Source organism: Coturnix japonica, chromosome 21 (assembly GCF_001577835.2).
Source record: "Coturnix japonica isolate 7356 chromosome 21, Coturnix japonica 2.1, whole genome shotgun sequence".
In the NCBI taxonomy this organism is placed as follows: Eukaryota; Metazoa; Chordata; class Aves; order Galliformes; family Phasianidae; genus Coturnix; species Coturnix japonica.
Window position 1 is genome coordinate 1,813,397 of NC_029536.1, and position 17,415 is coordinate 1,830,811.

At 47.0% G+C, this 17,415-nt stretch overlaps 1 protein-coding gene and 1 long non-coding RNA gene across 2 annotated transcripts; one reads left to right on the forward strand and one right to left on the reverse strand.

Annotated features, from left to right (window-relative positions):
- Positions 1-1,736: 1,736 nt before the first annotated feature.
- Positions 1,737-16,816, reverse strand: LOC107323546 (ATPase family AAA domain containing 3A). Its single transcript, XM_015882779.1, has 16 exons — positions 16,529-16,816; positions 16,315-16,391; positions 15,020-15,121; positions 13,836-13,895; positions 13,502-13,571; positions 12,578-12,743; positions 12,018-12,087; positions 10,729-10,884; positions 10,443-10,499; positions 9,795-9,920; positions 7,601-7,725; positions 6,882-6,933; positions 6,467-6,537; positions 5,843-6,010; positions 5,548-5,656; positions 1,737-2,162 (listed from the first exon to the last, which is right to left on the reverse strand). Exons 1-16 carry the CDS (start codon positions 16,749-16,751, stop codon positions 1,983-1,985), a joined length of 1,812 nt encoding a protein of 603 aa, XP_015738265.1. The 5' UTR covers positions 16,752-16,816; the 3' UTR covers positions 1,737-1,982.
- On the forward strand, positions 2,162-5,942 carry LOC107323547. The gene is made up of 2 exons (XR_004309464.1): positions 2,162-2,952; positions 3,221-5,942. It is a non-coding gene; the product is annotated as an uncharacterized LOC107323547 (long non-coding RNA).
- Positions 16,817-17,415: the final 599 nt, after the last annotated feature.

Here is a 17,415-nt window from a genome sequence, read left to right on the forward strand (position 1 = left end):
CTGAGTGATGCTGCTGGGATCAAAGTGGGGCTGGATTGGGGTTGGGGAGGCAGCTGAGCTCAGCCCTGAGCAGGGAATGGGAGAAAGAAGGCCACGCCATTCCCAGCCTCTGCGTCAGGGCTGGGTGGGGAGATGCTGAGCACAGCAGCTCGGTGACAAAGTAAACAATGGGCAGGATGGCATTGAGGACAGATAGATGACCAGGCTGTAAATCTGCCTCCCAGCTGTAACACAGAGCGCAAGGGAGGCGGTTCAGCTGGCGGCGGTGAGATGGGGAGTGATGGATCACTTGCTCATCCATCTGCTCTTGGATTTGCTCTCCAATACAAAACACTGTTTTAATAAAGTGCTATTAGCTCATAACTCACTCCGTGCCAGGGATGGGAGATAACCTCAGCCTGGGGTTGCCATCCCTTCTCCATCCCCTCATGGCACGTGAACCACCAGTGAGCTGGGTGCCATCTCCATAGGGACACTGTTCATCCCGTGAGCCAATGGCCCAACCCTGATGGGAGAGATGGGATAGAGAACTTCATGGTGTCAACCCTGATTAAAACAGCTGTTCCAGGCTGGCCAAGGCTGCACACACAGTGCCCACGTTCCCTTCCTCAGTGCTTCCAAAGCATCCCCAGCTCTTCACGCAAGGGAAGTCTAGTGGCAACCCATGCCTGCACAGCACAAGGTGTGCGTCAGCAGCAGTGCCTGTGCATCCCTGTAGGAACCTGGTGCAATCTGAAGGAGGAATTGCATAAAACAGCTGAGACAGCAACTGAGCTGCCTGGCTTTAGGGCAGGGTTCTCTTCCTGGCTGTTTGTAGCAGCAGAAGTGCAGTCAGCATAAGGACAAGACACGGTACCTGGGCACACAAATGTGCTGCAGGACACCCAGCCCTACAAAGCAGCAGCTCCTCAGATCCTCCCATTCTCTCTCACTGCACCCAGAGGAAAGCAGAAGAGAACCATGCCAAGAGAAGCCAGCAGCCAGGGGCAATGCTTGTCCCTGCTGTTCCACCATGCTGCCAGCTGCAGCCCCTGCTGCCCTCTGTGCTCCCAGGCTCATGTCAGGGTGCATCTCCCAGCACTCAGCAGCAGCTATCAGTGAATTGGGCACAGCTGAGGCTGCTGTCAGTTCCTGTTGGAGGAGAGCAGCTCAGCAAGGTACTCAAGGGCACAGATTTGGGTCAGACAAATGTGCTTGCTCTGTGTAGTTACAGAAGGGGACTCAGAGCAAAAGCACAGAGTTCAAACCCAGTTCAAACTCAGGGAAAAAAAAAAACCACAAGGTTTTCCGACCTGCACACAGACAGACCAGATGTCATCTGATCAAGACAGGCTCCTCTCCATGATCTGATGACAGAACATCTCTCTGCTGTTCCATAAATGAAGTGAGAGACACACAGAGTGAGAGCAGCTCCGTGGCAGCAGCCAGGAGCTAAAGAACCCCACCGGTGTGACAGAGCCCTCCATGTGTGACAACACAACAGTGATGCTGTGCAGAGATGCAAGCAGGGAGAAGGCACCACCCTGGGCAGGACGTGGGGTAGAAGGTCAGAATTACCTCTGCTGGAATGTAAACCTGGTGAATTTATGTACATGGGAGGAGAAGGTTTGGACAAACCCTGGGATCTTGCAGAGCTGGGTCACCAGGACATCCCAAAACAGCTTCAAATGGCCAAAAAGGATTTGGAGTTGGCCCTCTCTAACAGGTCAGGTTACACAGACTAACACAGCCACCAGTGTTTGAGCAAGGGGGTCCTTTAATATTATTATTTCTGCCTTGTTTCAGCCATTTTTCTGTTTTCCATCACATCCTTAAAACACGAAATGAAAGGCAGACTGAAGCAGCACTCCTTCCCCTTTCCCTTGCACCAAGGGGCACATCTCTTACATGATTCCACCAAAAATCCACCCAAGACGACACTCCCCACTCTTCTCCTCTGCCAACATCCCCACCCACGCTGGTCTGCAGCCTGCAGGTGCTTCTCACACCGGTGTTCCTTTGGGGAAAGGCAGCAGTGGGGCTCTGACTCCTTCTTTGCTGGCTTCTGCACCCTCTGCTTTCAGCCACTCCATCTTCTGTCTGTGCTGCTGGACGGCGTCAGCGACCCGAGCATCGATCATGGCCTCGGTCAGAACACCGTCCTCTGATGCATAAGCTGCAGCCTGAGGAGGCAAAGGCAGAGGAGAGTCATATGTGAAGCCAATAAGGTAGAGAGGAAAAGGTGTGTAGGGTGATGGAGCATCTCCATCCAAGGCAACAGAAATGGTTTTAAACGGTTACAAGGGAGGACTAAGAGCAGTGTCAGGGTGAATGTGGGCGCCGCAGCATCTAAAGTAATGTGTGATGTGCAACCTTCTGGTTTCCCACCTGGAAGCACCCCCATATCGCTGCTGTGCTGCATCAACTCCCATCCCATCCTCATGTTCTTTATGAGAACTGTTGAGTCACTGATTGAGCACCTGGGAAAGGACTTTGTCAGCCCTGGGAGCACAGGTGAAGGAATGCAGCTGTGTGAATAGAAGAGGTGGAGCTGCACCTCTCTGAGACCCCATTTAAGGGCTGACTGCCACAGGGGGAGGTTCTCTTCCTGGAGATTCCTCCTTGGTGGAGCTTTCCTCTACAAACCTGGACTCTTCTGATACAGGTGAGTAATCTTCCCTTCCTCTATAGCATGTCTCTATTGTGCCAGTCCTTCTGTCATTATATCTCTGGTCCCTCATGTTAATCTGTCCAATTGCTAAATGTCCCACAATGCTTTCCCTTACCTAATCCTTCAGTGGCTGTGAGGGTAAAAGCCACCTGTGCCACTCTCCTGCAGCTGCACCATTAGGATTGTCCTGTTGGTCTGCACATGAGGAACATGGAAGCCCAGCAATGCAGTGCAGCACACAACTGCAGCCCAGAAAGAAGGGGAGGCAGCTGGCACTGCGAGCTGAGCATCTTATCTCCAAGGTAACAACACAACCCCGAGCTGCAGATATCTATATTGGGTGAGTCCCTGTGCCAGCACTCCCATAACGCGTTCCTGGCACAGCAGTGGCAGCAAGGCAGCTTGACACAGCCAGCTCCTCACCCCAAACCTCTGCCCACATCCCCCTCCTGGGCATGAATCCCTCTTTCCTCCCTCCCTCTGCACAGCCCTGAAATCCAACAGTGGAAACTCCTGCAAAGCTGTGCAGTTCACGCTCTGTTGATTTTCTCAATGACTTTCTATTTATAGGAAGCCTCAGGCCCTCGCTGTCAAGAAAGCAAATGGGGGAAGCAGCTGTCCCTTCTGGGAGGGGCTGCACACACTGAGATGGTGCTGCGCTCATTTGTATTCATACCTCTGCCTCCTGCCTGGATGGATTTTAACCCATTTTAACCCAACTATTTGTGTTTTGTAACACAAACCCAAAACGTGCGTTGGTGTGAGGAGAAAGATGAAGCATAGATGACAAGTGCAGCCTGAAGGACCCAATGCTCCATTTCAGCCCAATTCTGTTTCCACTTGGCCTTGGAACCTTTGAATGACAAATCTAATGAAAGCAGCCTGCTGAAAAATAAAATAGAAGAGATACCTCTATTCTTATAATTAAGGCTTGGAAAAGTGGAGGGTTTCTGTGCTGATGCCTCATCTAAAGCTTGTCAGTGGGTTTAAGGTCAGGGTGCAAAACTAGGAAGCCTTCATGTTACTGTAACTGATTCAAAGGGACTCTGTAGTGTGTAAATGTATCTAATCCATGTTTTGTTCATAGAGGATTAGGTATGGAAAAGAACAAGGGCAAAAGGGAAGGCAAAGTCTTTGGCAGAAGAGATTAAAATGGATTTCCAGCATGCAGACCATCAACAGCATTCTTCCCAGTGCCAGCACTCACTCTCTGCTTTGGAACCTTCAGGACAAACAGAGACAGCAGTGAACCATAACTCCACTCAGGTGTCACACTCATCATCCATAAGAACTCCACCTATGGAAGCTGCATCTGCTGCTCAGGTTTCTTGCTTCGTTAAGATGTTTACCTTCATGGGAAAAGCCTGCAAGGCCATGGGGCTGCAGAGCAGCTTTCTGCTGCCATTCTGGGCTGCTGTTTGGGAAGAGATGACTGCTACAATGGTTTATCCCCCAGCTGCTTCAGAACTTGATCTCCCAAACCACCTCTGGGTTTTGGCTCTGCCCATGAGCCCAGGCAGGTTGAATAGAGCTGAGGTAAGTCATCTCCAAATTCTATCACACCTTTTCTACAACTACCTGCTTCTTTTTTAGGTTTCACTGCATGGAAGTTAAGGGTTAAGGACTGCAGGCAGCACGCCCCCAGTCAGCTGGAGGTGATAGCAGGACAGCCCCTGCAGAACTCAGCAGCACTTCAATGCAGATGAAGGCTGACACCATGTTCCCTCAGCTCTGCTGCCCAGACACAGGTTAAGGCTCTGCTCTGAGACACCTGTAGAGACAGAACGCTTCCAGACAGCAACACTGCAAATGAGTGTTGGAGGAAAAAACTAATTAAGGAAACACACACACAGAAATGCGAGGTGAATTAAGCGACAGGCGTATTGCAATTAAGCCTACACTTGGAGGATTAGCTTCAAGTCGCATCAGGTCACCACAGGAAATAGCTGAAAACAAAAGGCAAACAAAATGCTCCCACCTAGCCCTGTGTTCCAGCAGCAGTTTTCACTAGGGCTTTGTGCTGTAATCTTCCAAGAATGGGTCAATTGAATCTATTTATTAGGCAGAGACCTGAGGCACGCTGCATTTCAGCAGCTGGCTGTGATGAGCCCATCTAAAAGAGCACTGGAAGCTGAAATGTCTCAAGACACAACTGTTTCAAGGCTGCTTTGAGGACTTCTAAAGAGCGCCAGGCTCACAGCATCTGCTGTTTATCAGCTCTGTAAGGTGCTCTCAAGATGAAAAACAACTGTAAGAGGTGCCTCGTCTTCCCTTTGTCTTGGCTCTTTTTGCCCTTCATCTATTTCTCCTGCCAGACACCCCGACCTCAGATGTGCCAGGACAACAGTGTGGCTGCACTCAGCTCGCCTTGCCAAGCTATTTTTAATTTCGTTCAGCTCCCTGACCCAGTTCACAGCACAGCCGCACAAGGAGGTGTAGCAGCACAATGGAAAGGATAGCAGAAAGGCAGGAATAAGAGGCAGGGCTAACACTGCCAGAGATGCTATATAAAAATACATTCAGACTGAAGCAGGGTGGAAGGATGCTTTGGTGTCCTAATGCTGACATACCGACAGACAACATCAGGCATCTCTCCTGCTAAATGTCTTGAGCTGAAACATAAGCAACAGCCGGTGTGGTTTGGCCACATTTGTTCCTAAGGAACTTGCTTTGCTTTAATTCAGTAGGGGGCTTCCCCACTGGCGATTCTAAGAGCTCTTCCTATTTAATGAGACAAGGAGTCATGTAGACACTGACACCTACTCTAGAGCTAGTAGTGTTCTGATATTACTACAAGGACATAATGATATTTTTCAAGATCTGAGACTCCATTAAAAACAAAGCATTATAGTAAGGGAAAAAGAAGCAGGAAGCCCAATGATCCAAACCCCACCTACCTGCCATGCCACAGCAAGCTGGGAGATCTCTCGGCCAGACATGCCCTCTGTCAGCCTGGCAATCTCTGAGCACTTTTTGCCATAGTCAAACTGGGCCAGCTTCAAACGTCTAAAAGCAGAAGCACAAGGATTGCTTTATATGTAACCACGTGACAGCAGGAGGCAAGGCAGAGGGAGGTTTGTATTGCTATTGACAATTCTACTTCTGAATGGGAACATCAGATTTCTCTTCATTTTGGAGAAGGGAGACAGCTCTGTTAGCACAGCTGAGGACAACAGCAACAAGGATACTCACTGTTTGCCCTCTGTGGCTGGCTTCAGGACGTGCCTATCAAAATACATCCTCACGAGCCGCTCTCGCTCTTCTAGCTGGGGCAGATCAAAGTTCACCATTTCATCTATCCGGTCATTGATAGCCCAGTCAAACTGCTCAGGCTGGTTGCTTGCTAGAACAAGCATAAACCTGGAAGTATGAAACAAGAGAAGACTGGAAAGAAGCATACAAAATAACTAACAACCCATTTGAACCACAGGAATGGCTTTGGTCGAAGGCCTTTCATCACCTGATGTGATGCCTTAATTGATGTTACCGGTTTAAAGGTGAGTTGTAATTTGAAATGGGTTTTTAACCACAGCTATTGAAACATTCATGTTCTGGTGGTCTATTTAAATCTAAGCCTACAGGGGGCTGTGTTCTTTGCTGCCATTTGTGCAGGTAACTTAGATGGCCAGAGAGCCATGATGGCACAAAACTGTTCCTCTCTATTGACAGGAGCTCTCTTCAAGCCCCTGCAGAAACACATCATAGATAAAGAATTGACATTCCCTTTGATACATGGGTGAAAAGGATACAAGTGAATGGGATGCTTTATTACCCAAATCAGCAATAAGTCAGGTTAGAAACCAACCACATACGTACTTGTTGCTGTGTTGCCCTGTTCTGTGCAGAAATGCATTCAACGTTGCTCTAAGATCTTCACTGATTTTCTCCTGCAAAGATGAAACCCAAAGGAAGATGAGCTGTTTGGGACTTAAGACGGGTCATAGTTTAAGCAGCATTATTGACAATGTGAGCTTTATTATTGTCAAAGGATCCTCCCAGCCACCTCCAAAGGCTTTTTTTCAGGGAAGAATTCTCAAGTCAGCCCTGAGATGCTCATGTCATTCAGCTGCAAAAGGCTCATTTCTCATCTCTGCACCGCTTAATTGAGCAGCACAGCACCTTCCAGTTTTAATCTTGTGCCTGTTTAAGCTGGCTAATCACGTTAAACAAGTAGGCTGCAGGCTGGCTAACTGCAGCGTGCGCAGATAAAGACCAGAGAGAAAGCACTTACCGTGGCTCTCTTCCTCAGAAACGCATCTGCTTCATCCACAAACAGCAAGAGGCTGCAAAAGGAAAGCACTGCACAGTAACAGGGACAGGTAAGTGAGGCTCACATGGCTCCAAGATTCCCCTGTCTCTCTTCCAGACACCCACAGCAGTGACCAGCTGTATATCTAGCAGTGCTGCTACGTTCCTCTCAGGTCTGAGCAGATATGTGCTGGTGGTGGCTCCTTCCTCATCCCATTCCAAAATCCTAAAGCCAGAGCCCTCCCCTGCACACTGCTTTGTTGTTTGGTTGGTTTCCTTTTCCAAACCACACTGGCAATAATGGAATGGTTTTACTACTTGTGGAGAAGCGAATTAATAAAGTCAATGAATAATTCAGGAAAATAAATTCACTTATAACCCAAGGGCAATGCTCTTCCCAGGGGACCAAGTGTATAAAGATAACAGAACCAGGACGCTCATAAAGCTGCCACAGCATCTATTACTTTCTCATCCAGCTTCAAATACAGCTCTCTTTCATAGCATTTGTCCAAGGTGTTTCAGGGCCTCTTAACATCTCATTCTCATACTCAGCTCCAGTTTTTCTATAAGCATTCTCGGCTACAATCTCTGCAGAGAAGCATTTCTACCACGGCTGTTTTTGGCCAATAGAGGCAACACAGAACATGTGAGCAGTTAAAACTGCTGGATATCCAGAATAAAATCAGAGGAAGCTCTACTTACCCTCTCCTACTGGTGTTTGCCCAGTCAAAGAGCTTATGTATGGCAGTCACTCCTTCCCGCCCCATAGGGGCAACATCACCACCCGTCATGATGGCGTAATCCATGCCCGAGTGCACAGCTAATTTCTGGAAGGGAACAAAGACAGAGTTAAGAAACCTCTTTCACTGCAAGGCCGTCCCAGATGAACCTGCCACAGCTCCCGGCCACTAAGCGAATGGCTTTGATGAAGCTCCTGGTGCATGCTGGAAATGTCTCCCTTAAGTTGCAGGTAAAATATAAATACACCAATTCTCTGCACTTTTTTTTTTGCTAGCTCACAAATGATGAGCCTGTCCATCAAGCACAGCTGAGCAGATATAACTGAAGTTCACCCAGAACTTCATAGGAGTCTCTGGCTCATGATGTCCCAACTTCAGTTAGGCTGCCACATTATCAAAGCCTCGAGAAATTCCCCCTCTGCTTCAGCCCCAACTACTAACATGGCTTCTAAGCTCCTAGCTTCAAATTCCATTCCAGCTCACTACGATATCTCAGTGGTGAATAAGGCCACAGCCACCTGTATCTGAAAGAACAGACTGGGCTTGAATATGAAGCCAAGGGATGGAAAGATCTCTACCCTCCATTTCAGAAAGCAATTCACGTAGCAGCCACCAACTGAGCCACAGGGACAGGCAGCAGCCCGAGCTAACACTCCATTAGCTGACCCAGAGCTGGCTATTTGCTTCTGCTGAATAAAGGAAAGTCATCTGAAGGTTAAAATGAACAAGTCAAGCCACGTAGATAAGCAACAGCTCCAGCAAAACACGCTCAGCTGAACCCAACCAATTATGTGCTGCTCAGCAGGAGGCAGGAAAAAAGAGCTACGCTCTGCCCATTAAAACCACGCAGTTCCTGCTGCTAATGTTCAATGTTCTGCATCAGTCCAATGAAGCTGGGAGCTTTAGCAGCTATTACATCCAAGTGTGTTTACATCTGCCTCAAGAAACCTGTCATGTAGCATAAATACTTAACACCACAGATCCACATGGCTTTGTTTTGCAGTAGTCAGAAGGCCACCATGCTATGACAGACACGCTGCCTTTCTGGAAAGCAGGGACAGCAAACTGCACAGTCGCTGCCATTAACACAAGCACAAAAGTCACAGCTCAGAAAGCAACCTGCTTCTCAGTAGAGCATTTTGTCCTCTCCAGAGCACACATACAGGTACTCAGACCTTTCCTCACTCCTATATCACCTTTCTTCTGATCTGTCCCAATCCTTTATAGCTGTCACCACCACCCCCTGTGAGATCCCATCGTATTGGAGAAGTGTTAAATGTGCTTCTTCCCCTTTCTCCACTGCCCAACACTCATCTCTTTTCTCCCTTCTCCTTGCATTGCTGCATAGGGAACCTTGCATCTACTGGACAAGCAGAGAACAAGTCAAAATACTGAAATCCCAATTCAAGCTGTATGGGAACTGTTGAGTCAGGGCCTGAACCACTGATTGAGCACCTGGGAAAGGACTCAAGTCAGCCCTGGGAGCACAGCTGAAGGCAATGCAGCTAAGTGACCAGAAGCCTGGCTGCACCTCTTAGACCTCATATAAGAGCTGACTGGCACTGGGGAAGGATCTCTTTTTGGAGATCCTTCTTTGGTGAGGCTTTCTCCTGTGAACCTGGAATCTTCTGATACAGGTGAGCAATCTTTTCTTCTTTTATAGCACCTTTCTATCATGCTGGTCTGTCTAGCATCACACCTTTGTTGTAACACCCTTCCCAATGTACTGTTCTGTCCAATTGCTACGCAAGCCTACGTGCAAGCCACCCCTGTAGAGCATACACAAAGTAAAGCCATATTTATCTCTTCTTTCTCTTGGGGATTAGTAAGTGACAGCAAGAAAGAACTTATTTGGACAAGTGCGTGTAATTAACAGGTGGAAATGAGACAGCAGGCTGGTGTTGCAATTTCACAAGTCACAGTTGCCAACTGCCTTTTCTGGGTGGAAGCTCTTCTGTTTACACTTAACACTAGAATCCAAATGACTGTGTTAATTCAGAGCTGGATCAGGTGGATGCTCCCTCCTCTCTCACCAATAGAGATGCAAGAACACAGAGTTTAAACAGTGGGTTTCAGGCTAGAGAGGATACTTAAGACCTGCAGTTTCTGGAGCACTCTGCAATATGTAGGCAGTCTGAATGCTGGCAGGGTTTTACCTTGGCAAAAAGTGTTTTTCCAGTGCCAGGAGGACCATACATCAGAATATTCCGGTATAGGCTTTTGTTCTTTTTTGTATTTCTTGTTGCTATGGCAATATCTCTCACACGTGCTTCTAATTGGGGCTGTAAAAAAAGAGTTAAGCTTAAGGAATAGAAAGAACCAAGAGACCAGCATTGATTAGCTTCAGGGATCTGTGCCAGCAAGAAGGCAGCAGCACTCCTACAGTCTCAGGCTTGTAAGCCTTCACTTCAGATACTTATTGCTTTGGAGCAGAGTTGTTTCCCCTGTATTCAGGATTTACTTGATTTCTAGTTCAGTCCACTTGACTGCAGTTCTCTTCCTCAAGCCAGGAAGCAGTGCAGCAACCATAAGCTCAGTAGCATTACACAGATGAGATAAGTGGAGCTCTGGATATTAGCAGCTAAAAACTTCAGCCAGGCAAGCACTGAACTACGGTTTGCTCAGAGGAAAAAGAATGTTAACGTGTGCCAGTGAGCATCAGAGCTTATATACAGTCTCAGTGCACTGCAGGTGTTAGAATTACTAGAATTACATCATTTGAAGTGCATATAAGGAAACAGCTTTCCCTATTTAGATTCAGAAGTCATTGCTCATCGACTAAGATAGTGGAACATGGTACTCACACTGAGAACAACTCCTTCAAGGGCATCCTGAGCCTTACTGGTGAGACGCTTACCAACCTAGAGAGGAAAAAGTCAATCATTGACGTGTAGAAATCCACCACGGCTTCCAAAGCTCAGAAACCACAAAGTTAGTATATTAAAGACAATGAGATCAGCTCACCCACACAGCCTCTATTAGTACATTTATTCACAGGCCCACAGGCAGATCCTTGCCTGATACAGAGCTGGAAAAGGAATTCTGTATCCTCACAGCTGAGAGTAAGACAAAGCCAGAGCTACACCCTACCTTGACTGGGTGCTTCAGTGCCTCCAGCACAGTAATGCGTGAGGTCTCTCTCACTAGAGAAGGTTTACCCAAACGTGCTTCTATGTATCGTCCTGCTACTGCAGTGGCATTCTTGGCAGAGTAAACTCCCACAGCCAGCAGGGTTAGGCCTGCCACCTGGAAAGAAAAGGGGATGAGGATTACAAAACATGTTTAGTTTTAAGAGCTACAGGTCTGGTGTATTTACTCATCTTCCCTAATGAGGGCATGGGGTCAATGTTAATCAGCAGATGAGTCAAGACATGCAACTGGAAAAGTGGTGTAGTACACCACAGATAACTATCAGAAGTGTATCTCCTTTCAAGAAAGCACCGCAACAGGAGCGTGAGCAAGTGAAGGGAGTGATGACCTTAGGAAATGTGTCACAGAAATGCTTTTTGCTCAGGAGACAAAGCAAATAGGTGTAGGGATTTAGAATGCAAGCAGCTTCGTGTTTTTTAGCAGCCCTCCACTAAAAGAAGGTATTTTGACAGGGTTAATTTAGAGGAACTCCAAAATAACTGCCTACATCTTGCCTCAGAGTCAGCATTACAGCATTTTTCAAAGCAACCCAAAATGTAAGAGTTCTGGCTGTGTTACCTCCTTTCCAAAAATATATGTACTTTAAGCTTTATTTATATTAAAGAAAAGAAGTCCCAATTTCCCAAGACAAGAGCTGATCAGAAGCAAAAATGACCACGGTGCAAGAAACTGGTATCTGGGTCAAGAGAACATACAGCTAAAAGCAGTCATCTTCAAAAGGCTCCAGATACTGCAAGCACTCCAGGTACAGCCTGCAGATGACAAAAGGATGCACTGAAAGCATCCACTCCCCAGCACACTCGGACAAAGTGCCTTTTGTGCCAGCCTCTGTGTATAGAACTGCCTGGTGGAACAGATGGTTGCCACTGATTTAAAGCAAATTGTCCATTTTAACGAGCCATGCTACTAAAAATACCTCAGTGCTGCACAGTTTTGCAGTGAGAAATGACATTATGTCAAACAGGAAGTAACTGCCAGTCTTTTGTCCTGCAAGAAGATGCTGGGATGTCTTTAATCAACTTATTTAGCACATGTAATGCTTTTATAAGTGCTCTCCGGATTTCCAGCCTGTCCATCCAGAATAAGCACATCTGATAATGAAAGCATGTGTACAGATCCAAAATGCATTTCAGCTATGAACTGCTCTGATGCCATTTTAAGAACCTTGGCAGCCCAATATAAAACAAGAGTTTTGCCAGGCTTTTTGTCTATGTGTGACTCAATCTTACCGTGGCTGTGACCTTATCCCAGTCTGTCACAAAGGCACGGAATCCTTCCCCAAAGAGCATCCCTGCTGTCCTATGGTGAAGAAACATCAAGATAAGCAGAAGGCTGGACTGAAACAATTTACAGCATAGCTTCACATCCTATAAGGATCTCCTTTAGAACCACTCAATGTTAATTTTTAAATGCCCTCCCATTTGGAGAAGCTCTGGTTCATATTTTTATGGCACATATCCAGAAACTGAAAGAGCCGTGATTTCTTGCAGTAGCTGAGTCTCAATTTTAATAAATATGGCTTGAAATCATCTGCTAGGAAAACTGTGTGAGACTCACAGCTCTATAAATACTCTTTTTGGTTCACACTCAGACTCCAATGCATAAAGACAGACAGCTGAAGAAGGTTTTCCTCCATATAATCCCTATGATTCAATGTACAAAAGTGTCCAAAGTAACTCATCATATTCCTCAAAGCTCAGAGGGAACAACAGCAAAAGCTTCTGACAAGACAAAGGAAATCTGCACAAGAAGTAAGATAGCCTATGTCCTCCTCTTGGCTTGCACATACTTGAGGGACTCCAGCACTGTCTGGCGATGCTCTGCAGCTTTTAAGCGGATCTGCTCACGAATGATGTCTGCATTCTCCCTCTCAGCTTTGGCACGAGCTCTTGCCTCTGCTTCAACACGCAGCATTTCATTCTTATGCCGTAGCTCCATCTCGCGCTCTACCGTGGCTGTAAATAAGAGAGGTCAGTATTTTGGGTTGGCTCAATCTTCTATGACATTACATGAAATCCCATCCAGATCAGCCCGGACACCTGGATGCTGGACTGCCCTGAAAGCCACATCCTCCAGCATCAATCACCTCTCCCTCAAGGCTTACCATTGAGCTCTGCTGAATTGTTGCTACAATACTACACCAGATGGCAGCAAGGAGCAGACAGACTGGCAGTCAAGGTATGTGCAGCAAGCAAACCAACACTCTGATCCTATTTGGTTACCTACAAGCTGCTTCACAGTCCTGTTAGAGCTCTACCAACCCAGAGATTCTGGCAACTCCGTAACAATGAAAAGAAACAAAGCCAATGTCACACTAAAAGGTCATGATTCAACTTGTATTTTCTACAGCAGCAAATAAATAGAGGTTAGGTGACATTGTTTCAACCACTCCTTATATTAGGTATTTTGTTTCTCTTTCCTCCTCAAAATCAGTTCTATTTTAGGTTGCTCCAATGTAGAATCAGGCTTTCATTGCAACATCAGGAGATGTTGGTAGTTTATTGAGAAATCCAGCTTCAACACAGCAGCCAGTTAGTAGCTCAGCCACTTCCAAAGCTGATCTTGCAAGCAATTGGTAGTTCCAATGCTACTGGGACTTACATTGTTTGCCAGTGCCTAAAGGGGCACCAACCAACATGGGGGAGTAAAAGATGAGGACAGAGACTGATCTGCCTGCACACCTTGCTAAGAGCTAAGGAAGAACTTAACTTACCACGCCTCATGGCTTCCTGCTTCTGTACAGATTCTTCCTGCTTCCTCAGGTTCTCTTCATTAGCAAGTTGCTGGAGGCAGAGATGACAACAGAACATGCATTCAAGTTTAAGAACTCAGCCAAGTAGGTATTTGTGTAAACTTAAGTCTATAAATTGTTATCAAGAAGCTGGTGCCTGTGTTGAAGGGCATTCTTCCTCTCTCCATCTGTTGGATTCATATTGATAATCCAACATTTTTAGCCACTCTGTCCTAATTCCTGACCTTCCATTTGATGTCTGGTCAGAACCTAAAAGAACTGCTACAGCTCCCAGCTATTAGAGAAACAACCATACCTGCTGTCGCATCTGTTCGTCATAGCGCTGCCGTGCCAGTTTGTCCTGGTACTGGGCTCGCTGCATAAGACAAAACAAAAAGATATAATAAAGGAGCATTCAGAATATAAAGATTAAGCACTTAAGAGAAAACAGGACCAACAGCAACAAGATTGGGAATGTGCAGGGGAAGAAAATAACACAGCACAAACAACACAAATCATTCAATCAGGGTTTAAAAAGTGAATACTCTCAGCTATCTCCAAAAACTCATCTATACTGAGAAATCTACCACATCCAACCTCATTTTAAGGTATCACAGATGCCAAAATGAAGACCAAGTGTACTGTGACCCAAAAAAAGACTTATTTTACTGGGATAAACATGCTTTCATGTTCTAAAACAAAGTACCTGGACCAGCGATTGCATGCAACAGAAATAGCACAATACACTGTCAGATGAGTGGTGTTTCCAAATCATTTTCTTGTTCCTCACTAATCTATCAGTTCTCCACTGTAACTGATGAATAAACCCACATCAGCTAAACTCAACAGAAAGCAGTCTGGGGATCCCAATGCACCAACAAGGACTCTACGCAATGGCTGATTTATTTTCCATTCCAGATACAGCAGAACAGTTATCTCAACAACTGCTCTTCAAAGGATGGCACATCAGGAGCAAATCATGAAGTGAGCTTTGACTTCCAGCGATACCCTGTGAACTGCAGCAGTTTGAAAGCTAACCGAGGCACAGAAGTGGAGCCTGATTCCTGAGCCAGCCCTGTGCAAAGTCCACACTTCAGAGGGACAAGAAACACGTGCCAATCCAGTGGTTTTAGCTGCCTTCCCAAAGTACATAAATGATTAGAATTCATCAGCCCCTGCTTCCCTGTTCTCCACTGTGTGAGCTGTTAGAACAAAAGCTAGCTTGCATGTCCCTGATTTCACTATTACTGCCAATGCATTGACTCATGCATTGTGATATCAGTAAATACAACTACAGATTAAGCTCAGCATCATTCTAATTCTATTGTAATTCTATGATTCTATGATCACGTGGACAGGGTAGAAGACAGGCTCAGTGTGCAAAGCCCCCAGTTATGGCTGCCCACCACCCCACCAAAACAATTAATGCATTGTTTCCTTCCCCATGCAGGAGGACACAGGTAAGGGCTCCCATCAGCGGGCTCCCCCTTGTTCCCTTACTGCTTGATGCTGTTTTGTTTCCTCACTGAGTGTTTTTCGTCTCTCTTCTGCTTGTACCCGTATCTGCTCATTCTTCAGTTGTTCTATGGCAGCTTCATACTCCTGTAGTGAGATAATGATATAATAATCACAAATTAGCTCAGTACGTAACCCTACAAGGGAAAAGATTGTGGCAGTTATGTTCTAAACAATGTATTTGTAATCACATTGCACTTCCCTGCATTACAACCCTTGTCACTCCCTAAAAATGGTGGGGACATTGAGGGGGGGGTTACAAAATCACTTATGGCAGAGACATTATCTGCACTTCACCTTCCAGAATCACAGGGGCTGCCCTGAAAGTAACACCTCCTGTTTTATCATGTTGGTCATATGGCAGCAGAGGCTGAACCTTCTCCCCATCGTTCTGTTACATTTTGTTGCCATGTGGCAGATGGCAGCAGAGAGGCCGCCTGATGTGAAAGCTATGAAGCAACAACGTGACAGCGAATTCCTTCACAAGGAACAAATGACATTCACTGACACTTAGTGACCAGCCAGTGGATGTGAGCACAGTGTTGTGGTGTGTTTCAGCAGCAATGACAGCAGGTCATCACCGTTGGTGTAGATTTTGATGGGCACAGCATGCAAGCTCTTGCTTGGTCCTGGTGAAATCACACAGCTAATGGGGTTTGTATGGGAACTGTTGAGTCAGGACCTGAATTGAGAACCTGGAACTGTTGAATCAGGGCCTGATTGAGCACCTGGAGAAAGGACCCAGCCAGCCCTGGCAGCACAGGTGAAGGCAATTCAGCTGTGTGACCAGAAGGGCTGCACCTCTCTTAGACCTCATTTAAGGGCTGGCTGTGACTGGGGAAGGATCTCTGGTTGGAGATCCCTCTCTTGTGGAGTTTCTTTGCAAGCTGATAGAACACAGGTCTTCAGAGATAGGTGAGTACTTTCCCTTTGTAACACTATCCCATTTGCTTTAGTCCCTTTTGCTATTTCACTCCTGTACTGTCTTTCCACTACATTAATCAGCGGCTATAATGAAAACTAGTGCTTTGTAGCTGAGAATCTGCTCTATCAAACGGTGCTATTGTGATCTTTGTATCTCTTGTAGTGCCCATGGAAACAAGCAGGAGGGATTACTTCCACGGCGACCTACGTTGTTCTTCTTCAAAAGCAAGTATTCCCCTGTTGTTGAAGTTAAATGCCAACTGATAGAACACAAGACCTGGGGCAGACTGCTGGGATATGGGGCTATAGCACACTGTGCTAACGGGCTGCCTGCTCAGTGCTACACCCCAATGTACCTTCAGCTTGGTTTGCTGCTCCAGCTGCAGGGTCTGCTCTTGCATCTGGGCCAGGCTGAGCGCATCCTTGGCATGACCTGCAGCGGGCAGAGTAATGGGGCTGTTAACACGGAGCCGGTAGGAACCCACCCTCCCCCTTACTACACCCATAAGGCTGCAGCCTCGGGCTATCAAACCCTATTTGATGTCCCTCCCTCCCCGTTCCCCCACTCACGGGATGCATCCAGTTCTCTCGCCGCTTTAGCCGCTCGTTCCAGGCCCGTGGGGTCAAAGTTGCTCCATTTGTCCTTGGGAGTGTTACGATCCCCCGCCTGCCCGCTGCCAGCACCACCCGGACCTGGCGGTAAAGTGACCCCGGTGACTCCGGTTCCTCCCTGCCCCGTATCGCCGCCTCCTGTTGGGGTTGAACCGCGGTTGATACCGAAGAGCCAAGACATGGCGGCGATCCCGCCACCGCGCGACCCACGGCGCGCTCAGCCACGCAGCGCCGCCTCCGATTGGGCCGCGCGCAGGCGCCAAAGTGACGTCACGCGGGAAACGCCAATCCGGAGCGAAACAGGAAGGGTGAGAGGCGAGGAGAACGGGATGGGAAGCGGAGAGGGTCAAACTTAATTGAGATGCGTTTTGACGTAGCAACCGATGTGTTTTTGCGTTGCTAAGGGGATGGCCTCAAAATGGCGGCCGGCAACAGGGCTGGGAAAGCTCCTGAGTAAAACTAGGTTCGATAATGAAAATAGGCCTAAAACCAGTCTCGAGTTAATCACAGAATCATTAAGGTTGGGGAAGATCATTAAGATCCATAGGTCCAACCCCACTGTGCCCAATGCCCACACTGAAGGAGTTAGAAAAGGGGGGAAAGGGGAGAAAATAAGGCAGAGAGCTGTTATTGATGTCTTTCTGGCTATTTGTTTCATTATTGGAAGACTGGGAGTATAAGCTGGACTGTGGAGTAATAGGAAGGGGGTAAAATGAGGCAAAGAGCTGTTATTGATGTCTTTCTGGCTGTATGTTTCATTATTGCATGGTTGGGAGTATAAGCCGGACTGTGGAGTGATAGGAAGGGCATAAAATGAGGCAAGGAGCTGTTATTGATGTCTTTCT

Coding starts and splice junctions, on each gene's coding strand:
- LOC107323546 (XM_015882779.1), bottom strand. CDS start 16,751: ATGTCTTGGCTCTTCGGTATCAACCGCGGTTCAACCCCAACAGGAGGC. Junction 15,122..16,314: donor AGCAGCAAACCAAGCTGAAG/GTACATTGGGGT, acceptor ATCTCACTACAG/GAGTATGAAGCTGCCATAGA. Junction 13,896..15,019: donor AAACAAAACAGCATCAAGCA/GTAAGGGAACAA, acceptor TGTCTTATGCAG/CGAGCCCAGTACCAGGACAA.